Here is a 15,765-nt window from a genome sequence, read left to right on the forward strand (position 1 = left end):
GCCATATCCATTTTTATTTCCGTCTTGGGATGTTCACTAGGCGTGCCTATCATATTCACCCAAGTGAGTCCAGAGAAAGTGTGTTATGCATGTGAACTGAACAGACTGCAATGTTTATTTTAATTCACACCCATGTGTGGTATTTTATTCATTTGGTTGTATTCTGCATAAATCAGCAATATTGCATTAATTAAAAAAAAATGCATTAGTTGAACAATTGGATTATGCAAAACATGAAAAAAAAACTTAGATTTTTAAACTGTAATGCATCCAAGATAAACCGTAAACATAAGTTTATTTTGCATTAATCAGCAATATTGCATTAATAAAAAATCATCAGTTGAAACAATTGGATTATGCAAAACATGCAAAAAAAAAAAAAAAACTTAGATTTTTAAACTGTAATGCATCCAAGATAAACCATAAACATAAACACAAATTAATTTTTGTATCCTCTTGCTCAACCTTTGACCCTGATTTCCAGGGTGATCTTGTGGCACTGGATTATCACACCGATATTACCGACCCCAGGCTTTGGTTGTGTGTCAGTGTCGTAACTTCTTGGCAGGCCAAAGTGTATTCGTGTCAGTCATTGATGCAGTGGGACAGATGCTTGGGTTTGAACCAGACGGCCTGTCAGAATGAGTTACAGCACTGGACAGCACACTGTGGTCTGGTCACACATGACTGACCTTCTTCTGCAGTCTTAAACGGGGTCAAATACATCTGTACGGATCAGTGTGTCCCCTGTGTATAAAACACGGTATAAATCTGTTTTGACAGGTCTTAATTCTTCATTATAGTGCAGGGCTATCTTCATGATCTTTTAAATCCATCCGCTTTGCTCATTAACCTAATGATATAAAATAAACAAATGTGTATATTTTCACAATAGACAGACATTTTTAAAGGAACAGTTGACCCATAAATGAAAATTTTGTTATAATATACTAATGTTTTGTGTTGTTGGACACATGCCTTCCTTTCATCTGTGAAACAGTTTGTTAATTTGTTTTTAATAAAAGCCTAGCTGCTTTTTTCCATAAAAACATGTATGTATTATATTTAGAAGTTATGTGATAGCTTTATGTGATAGCTGTTGTATTTCACAGAAGAAAGATGAATGAGGTTAATTTCCGTTTTTTGGGGGGAAATGTTTTTGAAAAGTGGAAGCTTATCCCTTTTAATGTTTGAGCAATATACAATATTCCATCCTGTTACATTGTTTCATATAGTCTCTTAACTATAATGTCAAATTATAGGTGCAATGCAAAACCACTGTGATATAAAGCCACTTTCATAGGCCTCAAGAGGGCGTTGAGTTTTTCAGTCTTTCATGGGTAACACAGAACTATGACATGCTAGCCAGTCCAGGCAGTGATGTCACTGAAGTTAGCCCCCCTCCTCTTGCTGTTTGCCCTTGTATCAGTGTTTCTGTGTGTTATTCTACAGCAGAAACAAACATTTGGGTCACCTGTTGCGTGCAACTTACGTCACCGCTGACTGTTTAAACAGCCTACATGCAATAATTCATGCTAGCGCAAGCTAAGATAAATAACAGGTCTTGATTTTGTTTTCATCTATCTTTTTAAAAGGGCAAAGGGTTTATTTGCATAGATGTCAGCACACCAGTTTAGTGAAAAGACAAAGTCTATCATCCAGCAACAAGGCCTCTTATGTTGATTGCTGTTTGGCTGAAAATGATGATTAATTAATTGATTTTTTTTCTTTTTTAAATAATAATTATATAATATTTTTTATTTTAAATGATAAATACATAAAATGTGTAAAATATTGTAGATTGTTATTATAATTATTATAATGAGTAAAATTGTAAAGTTATAATTATAAAAACAATACAATTTATATATAGATAGATAGATAGATAGATAGATAGATAGATAGATAGATAGATAGATAGATAGATAGATAGATAGATTAACATAAAAAGAGGAACCAATGACCTAAAAAATAGCATAAATATTTGAACGGATGCAGACAAAGAGAACGACATTCATGCAATTTTGGAACAACATGAGGGTGAGTAAATGAAGACAGAATGTTCATTTTGAGTAAATGAGATCGAGAGTAGATAAACAGACCCTGGGTAAGTCGAAACAGTTGTTTTTGTTCTTTGCTGTTGCGTGCAGAGGAGCATTTGTCCCATGGGTTTGTTAGAAGGCCAAATCTGAACATAGTATAGCCCCGTCCTCCTGGGGTGCAATTCACATATTCAGACGCATGCATTCATCTTCCCTTCACACACCCTCCCCCACTGTCGCCATGTGATTTCTGTTGCCTTTACTGTCCCTCACACGCCTGCATGCATTTCCTTACCCATAGCAATGAACTCTCTGCTTACAGGCACACATACTGTAAAGTAAAAAGGTTTTAGACCTATTAAAAATAAACAGCATATTTTAGATGTTGTACACTCACATAATATGAAGACTTCAGTCATATCCGTGTTTTAGTATACAAATAATGTTTTAAAGGTAATAAAAAACAAACTTTAGTTGAATTTACCTAAAACCCCAGTTAAACTCATGCTTAAAGAGGATTTACATTAACTAATTATTTCTCAAAAAAAGAAAATAAAAAAAATATATATATAGCCTACATTTTAATTATATAATTCAAAATATGAAAACTTTATCAAATGTCTACATAATCACAAGGAACTATGTCATTATTTCTTATCATTGAAATCAATGAAGAAGAATGCCTTGAATGTATGTAATTTTAACTTGCAGAAAAACCTTTTTTATTCCACTCAGCAAAGTTTATTTCCTATTCCTTATTTTCTTTGTCTTGTTTTATGGTGTTTGTCTGTTGTTTGGCTAAGAAATATTTTCAATGTTAAACAGTACCAGCCCAATTATGTTTGTTAACATTCTATATTTCAATAAGTCCTTGCATAATAATAATAATAATAATAAATAAAAAAAGATCCCAAAACTATGAATTCTCTGGGCATTATTAAATTATTCAATCATAGCTTCAACAATTAACAGTCTGTGTTTTTTAGGGATGACTGCCATGTCAACATCCCCAAGACCTCCACTGCAGAAAGCTCCACGTGTGAAGGGCCAATGGTGTGTGTCGCTGATGGGGAACAGGTGGCTTCCAATCATAGCAGTGAGGTTTTTAATCCAGCCCTTCATATGAGGAAGATGATTCAGCTTCATGCACCTGGAGAGAACCTGCCTGAAACATCAAACTTGACTACACCGGTAACTCCAGACACTTTTAAGGTTAGTGTCTTCCATCAGACAAACCGTAAACTGCATATCAGGTCAGTAGCCCAAATTCTAATGCAGAAGAAAATTATGGCAAAATCTTCAAAACTGTGAAGTTACATAAACGGAAGTATAAAAGTAATGACCAAAAAAAGTTCCTTCACAAGCCACTCCAACTCAACTGACCTTTAACCCTGAAAGCCTGACATGAAACAATAAGTCTGGGAAAAAAAAGAATATATATAATCTTGAAATATTATTAAAAGTATAAAAGTAATTCTTATGTTTACTATCAGTCAGAAATGTGGTAGATTGTGAACAACAGGTTTGTCAGCAAATTTTTAATCATGTTGATGATTTAGTTTTTTTTTTTTTTTTGGACTAAATAGTAATTCTGGAGAGATAAAAGGAAAACTCGAGGACAATAGTAAAGTGGCGCACAATCACGTTTTGTTGCAGAGCTGAGGAATTTCAACCTAAACACACAGTTCAGATGAGTTCGGTCACTGTGGAGAAGATAAATCAAAACTTCAAAACAGATATTCTTGAGGATTGAAGGACTCGGTTTTCTGTGTGTCCACCGAGGAAGCTTTGAATCACTGCCTGAGAAACGACTGCTACCTTGCTGCATTTCCCAGAGAAAGCCTTGTGTTGCATGACTGTTGGATTGAAAACATATGTAGTTAGAAGCTTGACGATTCAGATTGTGTCAGAGTTGAGCTGGACAGCTGTGCAAAACAGAATAACTTAATTTCACTCCCCTTTTAGTGGCCTTTTTATCATTTGAGCTCTTAATGTCTTCAAAAAATCTTCAGTCAGTTGCTATTGTATTAGTTGATGCTCACGATATTGAGGTCACATGATATACTGGTTTTGTTGACTGCTCACTGCTGACAGACAAATTTAGTCTCCAGCCACTTACACTTGATGGTAATGTGCTCAGTATTTCAGACTCTCGTGGCCTTTGTAACAACTTACACCTTAGTTGAGTATAAAAATGTAGGAAAACCACAAACTGTTGCAGTTACACTATAAAATGTATACAGACATGATGTATATAAAAATCCAAAGAAATGGATGCCTTAAATCTCAAGTGTGTCATTTTGTCACTTATTTCTCTTCAGGAGATCAGTCTACCAATGGTTCTTATAAAGATGACTAAGACACGTCTGCTTTAATAGTTTCATAGAGGAATAGTTCATCCAAAAATGATTTGCTGAAAATGTTCTCACCCTCAGGCCATCCAAGATGTAGATGAGTTTGTTTCTTTATCAGAACAGATTTGGAGACTTTAGCATTACATCACCTGCTCACCAATGTATCCTCTGCAGTGAATGGGTGCCGTCAGAATGAGAGTCCAAACATCTGATAAAAACATCATAATAATCCACAGCACTCCAGTCCCTCTTTAAAAAAAGTCTTGTGACGCAAATGGCTGCATGTTTATAAGAAACAAATCCATCTTTAAGGCATTTTAACTTTAAACTGTTACTTGTTTCCATTCATAATGCATCCTTGAGTGAAAAACACAAACATTTCCATTTGTTTTCTCACATTAAAATCCACAGACATGTAAACGCTGCTTGATCGGTGCGGATTTCTCTCGAGTTATACTAGAAGACTTTTTCATTGGAAAAAGCAATATTATGGATAGAGGACTTGCATTTTAGCAGGACGTGACAGTTTGAAGTTAAATACATCTAAATGATGGATTTTTTTCCTTATTATTTCATGATGCTTTTCACATCACAAGACATTAACTGATGGACTGGAGTTCTGTGGATTACTGTGATGTTTTTATCGGCTGTTTGGCACCCATTCACTGCAGAGGATCCATTGATGAACAAGTGATGCAATCCCATGTTCCCATGAAGAAACTCATCTACATCTTGGATGGCCTGGATTCACTATAGTACTAGAGCAATGGCTGCTTTTGCAGGTGGCCATGAAGATTCATCCGATGCTGTAATCCAGTTAATTAATCGGGATCCACATGGATTGTGTGATTAGAATAGCTAGGTAGCTGAAACAAGCAAAGGTGTTTGTGTTGGAAGACATCAGTCGTCTCCTGTAGTGTGACATGCTATACTTCATCTAGGACTATTCTTTGTGTAATTATTATGCATGCCCCTTTTTTATGATTCATATTAGTCGAGAGATTACATGTAGATTTGCGCTTTTAAAAAGTAGTTTGTTAAACAGCAGAACCTTTAAGTAAACTGCAAAAGCTATTTTTAAAGGACAAAAAAGTTTGTAAAATTGGAGAGAAACCACAATATTTAATATAGGGACTATTAGTAGGTTTAAGATGATTAAATATTGCTTAATATTTCACTTTAATACAAATATTGACAGCATCTGTTACATTATCAGAGCATAATTTAGACACTTTAATATTTACTCTAAAACAGAGACACTAATTTACAGAGAAAAACAGTGAGCTACAGAAGTTATAAAAATATAACTTTATTAGATCATGTGATCCATGACATACCCACTGAAAGCATTCACAGATGCTAACATTAGCTTTGTGCATAAACACCTCGAGGGATATTTTAAAATTAAGTTTTACATAAAAAAAAAGAAAAATACTTCAACAGTATCCACACAATTATCAAATATACTCTCATATACATCTGATGTGTAATAGCCTACACTTTCCAAATGCATACATGTCATCGATAAATATACAGCCAGTTTTCCAAATATCTACACATCGTAAACGTTCTTATCTCACATACACACACACACACACCACATGCATGTGCACTTCTTAAAAGTGGTTTGAGTGGGACTGCTTGTCCTCTCAACACATCCCACAATCTCTTGCAGTCTGTTGTACTGCTGTAATTACGTCAAAAAAATCCAGAGTAATACAGTTTGAAATTAATAAATATGAAAGGAAAAGGTTACGGTCTCCCCAAGCAAACTCATTTGTCCTGTACTTTGAATCGCTTGAAACAAAACACCCGTCTGACTCTGATTTCACTTGTTCTGCAAAAGCATCTTCATGAATTAATATCTCAAAGGAAAGGCATTTCTATGGTTGATCATTAACTTTGACAGTTTTTTGACGTTGTTATGCTTCATAATCGGTCTAGTACTGTAAAGTTACACCTCAGCTTACTTCCCAAAATACAAACTCTTCATCAGCTAGTGGAGAGTCTGTTGTAGTCACTCGTGCCTGATAACATGCATGGCATTCCCACTGGATGACGCTTCCATCTCCATGTTTTTCTTGATATGGAAACTTTCTTTTTTGGGACCTAATCAGATTGTTATTCCTCACTCGCTCATTCTTTCTCCATTTTTGGCCTCAAAGCCACATCACTACTAACTACTCATTCATCACTGGACGGCAGGAACACTGGCGATTCTTACAGACGTACTGGAGAAGTGTTCAACACCTGTTGTAGCCCTTGTCAAACACAACTCGACGTTAGCAGTCCGTTTCAAGGTGATCTTTGTCTTGAGCCTGCATATGACATCATGTGAAATACGGAGTAGTAAGGCCGAAGAACCCAAGGAACAGATGTCCCTGCCAGAAACAGAAAGCTGAAACAGCCCTCAATCCTGCCAGCAGGAAACAGCCGCCAGTCCAGTCGCTGAGAGGAAGACAACAAGAGAAGCATTCTGCTGCCCTTGCGAGCGTTAGTCTGTGTACTCTGCTACAATTGACAGCAGAACAGTGATGTCATCTGGTTTTCCTCCTTTGGGGAGAAAAAAAAGAGGGAATGTTGTCAAGACTACAGATATGCTCAACATCTACAATCCCATGCCATTGAATACATGACAGTTAGGAGTGTAAAAATGCATCAGTCTGATAATGAATTGAATGCACCGATTATGGATTATTTGACTATTGCTACACAATTAACTATGCATCCATTTGGACATGCATCCATCCTCATGCAAAATATAATCTGTGACCTATTTCCAGTGGAAAAACCAAAGACACTTACAGTGCATTTAAAGTATGCATTATTTTTTTTTATTTTTTTTGCATTTTCTAGAAATTGAACCTAAGACATTTGTCTTAATTATAATTTTGAAAATAATTATGAATCACACCAAAAAAAATTAACTGAACCAGTGTCGTTTCAGTATCATAGAGACACTGTTATAGTTTTTCTTAATATATTTTGAATTAGTTTATTTATTTTTGAAAATGAGAGCTGTTGCTTTGGCAACTAGCAAAATGATGATTTAAATGTTTTTATTTATTTATTTATTTGATCTCAGTTAATGGTTATTTTATTTAAATTAACAAAATATTTTAATGGTTTTAGTTTCATAGTTAACCCTGATTTAAAACCGAAACAGAATTTTGATCAAATTTTCAAGTGCATTGATTAAAACAAAATTGCATACTTTCAATGCAATATAAATGCATGTCAAATGTAAATGCATTGCATGATTTAGCAAAGAATTGTAATCATTCTGCTGTCAATGCAAATGCGTACACTCTTCGTGCCAAAGATGACTATAAGCAAGACCATTATCTCCCAGAAAACTGTAAAGAAAAAGTAAAGCAGTAGTTGATGTTTGTTCAAAAGGTTATCTCTCACCTCTGACATTCAAGCCATTATCGCAGGCAAACTGTGCAAATGGAGACATGTAATTGGGGTCGTATGCTAGAACATGGGCCTGTTCTGCAATACTCTTGGCTGTTTGCTGGATGCTTTCATAGTTGGTATTCTGAAAGCAGAGGACACAATTCGTATCAGTGCCGCTGGAGGACACAAAAGTAGACAGAAGGAAGCCTGGTTACAAACAGATGTCCTGCTACCTTGAGCTTTTTGAGTTCTTGTAAAATCATGTAGTCTGGCATGTTGTCAAAGAGCCCGTCTGTAGCTGTGAGTATGATGTCACCCAACTGGACATCGAAGGAAGAGCTATCGGCAGCCTCAGGGCTGTGGGAAACGAGAGAACAAAGTTGTTACCTAAATGCAAGTCAACTTTCGATAGTTTAGTTATGTAATGTGATATTTCGGTTTTACGTTTAACGTATCTGAAAACAAAACATCTGACTCTCTCGATCTCAGGTACACAACGATCCATCGAACCAGCTACATAACTGCACATTTTCAAGTTGAAATGTGTTTAGAGCTCTTAAAAGCTATCAAGTAGTATTGTTTGATGACCATATTTAGGAGCACAAGTTTGGAGCAATAAAAGCAGTTTCAGTCTAAGAAGCTTATGGCTTGATCCTCATTACAGTATAAAGCACGCGGAAACGTACAGATCAGCTGTGAAGTGTCATGTTCCTGTTCCAGGAAGTCTGTGGCAGACGCTATGTACACGGACTCTACGAATACACTGGCTGACTTTCCCTCCGTCTGTGCCAGACCGGCCGGCTAGTCCCAGGTCACGCGGTTTAAACTTGATACTTACTTTGAATACAAACTCGGAGAAATTAAGAAGTGGAAACAGTTCTAAATTGGAACGGTTTAAGATTGACCCACAAACTGAAGAATACCAGGCCTCAGAGTACTTCTTCCAACTAGCTCATGTGTCTGTCAAAGAGAAATCAGCTAACGTCAGGATTTACAGAGGTCTCGCTAAGGTTGTCTCCATTAGCTCCATTGGCAAGATTAAACATGACCGGATGTAGCTCAGAGCAGAAAGAGCCTAACAAGTCCACTTAAGTGTGATAAAGTCACTGTAGTTTCCTTATTTAGGGTTCTGTTTACCAGACACTGATCAGACGGGATCCTTGGATTACAAATTACAAATTACAGGATCAGTTGATGTTAAGATGCAGAAAATGTGTTAACCACAGGCTGGATTTAGTCACAAAATCTTTGCAATCGTGGAAATTGCAATCAGTCAACAATTGCAATCAAATCAAAAGCGTGATTCAACCCCTAAATTGTGATTTTAAAATACTATTAATGATCAATTAAATAAAAGAACACTAGAAAATTAACGTTTTAAATAATATTGAGGTAGTTATTGGCTAAATGTGATTAAGCCAATTAGTTGCAACTTAAGATTCTATCAATTTTTCGGGTGGATTAATTTAGTGCAGAATTATAATTTTTTTCTTCTGACAGTTTAAGCCATTCTGATCTGAAATAAGAGCAGAGAGATCATTACATATCCTGATCGTAACACACGAGAGACTAATGGACTGATAATCCAGTCGAGTTAACAACCAGAGTGAGAAACTAATCATGCTCTCGTACTGACAGCCAGCGGATTACGTCTCGCTCGCGTCTAGCTTGGGGACACGATGCTGTCACATAATGAGAAAGTGAGGGGAGATAGTCATATAAAAGCAAACAGTCTCACCTGTCACTGAGGATGGAGCCCTCTGCCTCAGGAGGGGCGATAGAGAGCTGGAAAGGGGTGTTGAAGTAGTGCTGCTGTTCATCGGACCTGTGGACCACCTCTCCACCTCGAACCACCAGAAAGCCAGAGTCGCCCAGGTTTGCCGTGTGTAGCTGGTGACTCTGCCGGTCTAATACCACGATACACGCTGTACTGCTTCCTGAAGACAAGAAAGACTGTCACATCATGGGTACTATAACATAATTCTCATTTCTTTCTAAAATACCCCGTAGAGCCACAGTGTTCACTTTTTTAAAGGGAAATCAACACACTGAATGCTTGCTTTCAGTTGTCTTTGCAAGTATTTTATTGTGCTGTGCTGAAAATCATTTTCCTAATTTGGTTAGAACAGGCTTTGTGGAACTTGTACGTCATAGTCCTCACTGATCTGTACAGAGCAGAAAAAAATTAATTGTGTGCACGATTTACTAATTCATTCCCTCAGTGTTCGAAAATGTGCACATGATTACTATTGCGTTTCCTCGGTTTACTAATGCGTTCCCCCGATTTGCTAAATCGTGCGCACGATTTAGCCTACTATTTTTTTCCTGCATGTCATGTGCGGGGCTCCGTAGATCTGAGCTTATGCAACTCTTTTTTTTAACTGCAAAAAAAGCGTTATTTGTAGATAACTCTGGCAGATAACTGTGGCAGTGCAATTAGTTTGATCAGTGTGGATTATGACAAATAGTTCCAAAAAGAAATACCTAATCTGTGCAAACTGGAAGAAAACAAGCTCACAAAAAGATTCAATCCAAGATTTGGTGATAATATAGCATAATGAGAGATTTACAAGCACTTTTTGAAAAGCTCTCCATTTTTTAGCAAGAACAGCAGAAGTGTAAAAAGTTGGAAAAAATAAATATAAATTCACTAAGATGTTATACACAGTATGAACAAAATTATGAAACTGTAGTTCAATGTGATAACATTAACTAACATTTTCAGGAAAAAGAATGTCTTCTCTAAACGACTGTAACATAACGTAAGGCTTAAACACAGACAAATACTACATTTCAGCTTGGTTCCAGATGGGGTTTTCACAGCAATGCCATTTTGGTTTCCCCAAAGAACCTTTTAGTAAACCATTTTTCTTTTAATAATCTAAAAAAACTTTTTCCACTATAAATGGAATGTAAAGGTTCTATGGATGTTTAAGGTTCTGCATTGAACCTCTGATGCCAATCAAGAACCTTTAGTTTTAGATCCAGAGTGTTGTATGAAACCTGGAATATCACTTTAAACAGACCATACCACAAAAACTGCCTTTTAGCTTTGAATGTGTGCAGATTTCCCAAAATCCAATCTTGTGACCAGTACACTCTGTCTGTGACTCATGCAGCCCACAGCGTGTTCCTGAGAGCAGCACACTGTACAATGACTCATTTCTGTCCATTATATTTTACTTACGACTTTGATCTCATCCTGAAAAAAAAAAATGAGCCAAGGCCCTTCCCTCAAAACATTTCCCTCCTATGACAGGAAAAATAAAACTTTACTCCTGACTTTCCCAAAACATAACACCCATTCCTCAGTTTTATGGTGTATCCATGTGTACGGTCACAGAGATTGCACGCGGACTACTTAAGTGGGAATGTTTGATGTCAGATGCTAAAGTTGTTGTATCACAGTCTGTGAATACTTGGACTGGACGTGCTGCAAATGTAATGATTAAAGAGAGAGGGATTTTAAGCATGCAGAATTGGTTGAACTTGTATTGATAAACAATAGAACTTTGTTTCGTAGTGAAAGCATGACGCATACCCTCCTGTTTACGCAAGCATTTTAATAGAAGTTTAAGGAACACCAAATTGCGCGACCGCACCTTAATTGAAGCCAGAGGATAATGCTGCAATCCCAGCAGCCTCAAACACATTACGATCTAATCTCCCAACCGTTTTCATTAGAAAACAGAAAATACATTTGAGAGAGAAATCTAAAACGCTAATACTTTTTTTCTGTGCTGCATTTAAATTTGAAAATAAACACACACTGCAGACTTACATATTCTAGGTTTGAAATGAATTCACTACATAATCCATAATCGAATGTGCTCACCTAAGAGTGGTACTTTGTTCTGAAGTAGCTCATAATAGCTGGTGGTGAGGATTCCCACTGGGCTGCTTGGCACAAATCGTCCTTCTTTGACCAGCCGTTCACACGTCCTCATGAGCGTCCCAGAGAACTGAGAGGGATCGACCCCGTAGTCACGCCAGCCACCTACCCCATCAGCAACTCCTACAGGTGACCGAAAAACACGATTAGAAAGCTAAGAGTTTAGTCTAAGTCTGTTCATAGAAAGAGAAATTAATGTATTCAGGAAAGATTCATTAAAGTAATCAAATGTCATTTACGGAGTACATTTTGAGTTGCAATGTTCTTAAAGCTTAATTTAATTCCGGTGTAATTGAAATAGCAATTTTGTGCTCATTTGCCATCATGCGATTGTGTTTTTACAGGCATAATACACGCATTCAGCTATTGAAAGATTCACAATAATCAACCACTAAAGTACTGATTGTTTGACGATGGTCTGTAATATTGAGAAAGCAAACATTTACAGCCTACACCCCCCACAGACGTCATGTGCATATCCAAATCGTTCTACCAAACTGGGAATTTTCCCTACAAAGCGCTCCCAGCTTCCCTTCTGACAGACAATGAGCAGGAACCCGCGTTTGTGACCATACAAGGCAAGTCCCCTCACATCGCCCTGCATCCTCTCGTCATCTCACCTCTAAAAACAATACTGGGATTTCCACAGCTAGATTACAGCTCTGTTCTTGTTTCTTACTGTCATCTTAAAGACAAGAAACCATGACAGACCCTTGCTCGTGTGTTTGAGATGTAGAAGAGGGTTTATATCCTGGGTTAATTTGTCTTTTTTTACGTATGACTTTACAAAATTGTTCCCTTTTCCTGGAACAATTGCCAGGACACATTACCCGTCTATTTTCCAGAATCACAGTGTGAAAAGGGCTTTGTGCCTTGGCAGACCTGTTAAGAGACCTGCTAACATGTTTCCATTTGAATTTGTAGGCATACTTGTTATGAGTGGGTTAAATGACAAAATAGGTACAAGGACTATTCAACTTTGAAGACTACTAAAAAAAAGATTTCTAAAAATATAACTAACCATTCTCAAATGAAGCATGAACTAAATGATCTGCTTTCTTTGAAGATCTGCATTGTAAGGCACTGTAATTACTCAAGACAAAAGAAGACTCAAACCCTGGTCTGTGGTCTTCAGTGTACATCTTTTGTTTTTGCACCCACAAATCTTTCAGATGGACTTCTTTGCAACTAAATAGTGGGTTTTATGTTACATAAAAACTCATGTGCACTCTCCATAACCCAAAAAAAGTTCGAAATTCTCCGGTTATTATTTTTTTTAAAAATGTTAACAGGTCTATAAGTTTGGACAATTTTTTTTCTTCTAAATTTGGATCTTGAGTCTGTAATAAAAGTTTGATTGATATAAGGTATGGAATAGTATTAATGTATCACTGTAAATTCTTGCAGCATTGTCAAAGGAACTGCTTCCACTGTTATCCATGTTTACATTTGAATTTAAAATACAAGCCACTTTAAGCTGTCAAAATGAGTTTGTGAAGCCTAACACATGATAATTTTAAAATATCTCATCTCACTTTGTGCTCATAACACAGACAGTTCGGAAAGCACTGTGCTCTTTTTAATTTGTAACTAAAACAGTTCATACCCTCCAGTCACGTGGAGTACTAAACATTAGACAGACTCCCACTCATCTTATACTCTGTTAGTGTTTGTTGACAGCAGTAGCGATTCTGGAATCATTTGTGTTGCATTTGCAGGAGTATATGTACAATCACTTTCAAGACAACAAGCAATAAATATTACAAAAAATAAAAAAGAGGTCATTTTAATACGCGCGATTCTTTTTCTTTCCTTCAGTAGGCTTATGGGACGCATCGTTCTACTGGAACGCTACTGACGTCACAATACGAAATGTTACTTTGTTGCGAGCAACGTCGGTTTAAAATTCCACACAGAACGTTCATAACGGCCCGTTTGATGTCAGTGTAACAAAATGTTACAACAGTGATTTTTATATTCATGTGCTTCATTATTTATAGAATATGATAAATATATAGCAGTTATAAAACCGAAGCTTTTGTTATTATGTAATGTTTTATGTAAATGTATGTATTTTTGGTGTTTTAATTAAATGCATTCTAAATTAACGTCCAGGTAAGATTAAACAGGGTTTTGCCAATTACCAATATATACAGAATGATGGCTGTAAAGGCTTTTGTTGGCTCACAGACCACCGATGTGCTCCAATTTGTGACGTCAGAAGCGATTCAACCACGAAGATAGGTTACTTGACTAAACCAGCTCTCCCAAACAAATGTCTTTGCATGTAAAACAAAGGCCATTTAATCGTTTGAATGATTACATACCTAACACATCAGCAGACCTGTGTCGGGCTATAAAGCACGCGTCGTCTCCATAACACATCCCTTTCTTCAAGATACCCTTCCGAAAATCCTTCCCGAAGCCGAAGCTGGCAGACACCAGGCTGTAATCGCGGCTGTCGGTTTGAGAGAGTCCGCCGATGACCGCTCGGGCCACCAGTCTACCGTACGAGAGAACGGACAGCATCACCCCCGGACTCTGCAGGGGTGGGTGGGTTAGTTAGAGGACTAGCAGCAGATCCACGGCTCGAGATGAAGTCTGGAGATGTCACAGGCACCGCATCCACGAGGTCAAACAACGACGTTACACCAGCACCAACCTACAAATTCTCGCTGTTGTTAAGGATCGGTCACACTCAGATCTCCATAGCGATCGACCCGATGGGATTCAGAACAGCCAAGTCGATCCGGGTTTTGCAGAACTCTTTCTTCTCGCGCTGAGTCCCATCGCTGCGCGCGCTCGTGTCTGTCCGTGAACTGCTGCCGAAGGCCGCGACGCGACTGAAGTCTTGTGACTGCTTTGACGTCACACGTCGTTACGCAACCCGTGTACCTTTAATGGAGAAGGACACAACCCTGTGAAACGATAGGAACTTTTTGTCCAGTCCCTCTCTCAGGAATAGAAAAAACTGGCAACTCTTTCAGAAAGATATAATTACTGTATCTCTTGTAATATCTTATTGGATTCATTCTTTTAAATATATTCCCTCATAGAAAAGTGTGGTCCTTACCTAAGAAATATCTAAACATTTATATGATTAACGAGATATCTTCCAAGTTGCTAACAACGATTTTACCCTGTCAATCTTATTAAAAAAAAAAAAAAACTTTCTTGAGATGGATCTCCTTTAAAGAGCTAGCCTTCTAGCTTTAAATTATTATTATTTAAAAAAAATGTTTTACATAAATGCAAATGTTTGTCTGTTAAACTCTATTTATTATTTTGGTAATTACTTGAAATGTTATTTGGATATCTCTTCTTCCAGCAATTCGTAAAATCCTATATGTTGTGCAAGTATATTTTTTATGAAGTATATTATACTTTATTTCTTCTTGAACTTAATTTATTTAAAATATATATATATTACCCCTGGCTTAATGTTTTTTTTGGGGGGGGGGGGGGGGGCTTATTTTAATCTGTTTTGTGCTGTGAACGTGTGTATTTACCTTTATGTATGTTAAATTAACAAATACTAATGTTAATAAAAAAACGTTAATGGAGTATATGCACACACACAAAAAAAGGGGTTCATGGAGACCAATGAAAGAGACTTGTTGACAGACACAGGCCGTTGAGTTAATTTATAAAATAAGATGTACATATCGAACCTGGTAACACTTTAATAAATTAAAAGAGAAAACTTTTGCATAAAATTTCGATTTACTAATTAAAATGAAAGGATTTAACCACTGAGTAAAAATACTCACCTATCCTTGGACCTGCACATGTCAGTGTACATAAGTTAAAGATATGATATGAAATATTATGTCTCTTGAATATTAATAAGTGGGTGTATTTTTGATAAAAATAGTTTGGCCCACGTCTAGTTCTGTTTGTTGAGGTGCTTGTCTTGACATCGCAGCTCCTTCCTTGGTAAAATACAAAGATATTCAATTTGAAATATTCAGATTCTGGTTATAAACCATCATATATATATATATATATATATATATATATATATATATATATATATATATATATATATATATATATATATATTTTTTTTTTTTTTTTT

At 36.6% G+C, this 15,765-nt stretch overlaps 1 protein-coding gene across 1 annotated transcript; it reads right to left on the bottom strand.

Annotated features, from left to right (window-relative positions):
• Positions 1 to 5,685: 5,685 nt before the first annotated feature.
• Positions 5,686 to 14,532, bottom strand: LOC113052722 (protein phosphatase PTC7 homolog). The gene is made up of 6 exons (XM_026217139.1): positions 14,015 to 14,532; positions 11,631 to 11,810; positions 9,534 to 9,732; positions 8,029 to 8,152; positions 7,808 to 7,937; positions 5,686 to 6,949 (listed from the first exon to the last, which is right to left on the bottom strand). Exons 1-6 carry the CDS (start codon positions 14,214 to 14,216, stop codon positions 6,891 to 6,893), a joined length of 894 nt encoding a protein of 297 aa, XP_026072924.1. The 5' UTR covers positions 14,217 to 14,532; the 3' UTR covers positions 5,686 to 6,890.
• Between the last annotated feature and the right edge of the window lie 1,233 nt (positions 14,533 to 15,765).

The sequence above is a fragment of the Carassius auratus genome, chromosome 33 (assembly GCF_003368295.1).
Source record: "Carassius auratus strain Wakin chromosome 33, ASM336829v1, whole genome shotgun sequence".
Taxonomy (NCBI): Eukaryota; Metazoa; Chordata; class Actinopteri; order Cypriniformes; family Cyprinidae; genus Carassius; species Carassius auratus.

Coding starts and splice junctions, on each gene's coding strand:
- LOC113052722 (XM_026217139.1), bottom strand. CDS start 14,216: ATGCTGTCCGTTCTCTCGTACGGTAGACTGGTGGCCCGAGCGGTCATC. Junction 8,153..9,533: donor GGCTCCATCCTCAGTGACAG/GTGAGACTGTTT, acceptor CGTTTCCCACAG/CCCTGAGGCTGCCGATAGCT. Junction 6,950..7,807: donor TAATGGCTTGAATGTCAGAG/GTGAGAGATAAC, acceptor TTCTCCCCAAAG/GAGGAAAACCAGATGACATC.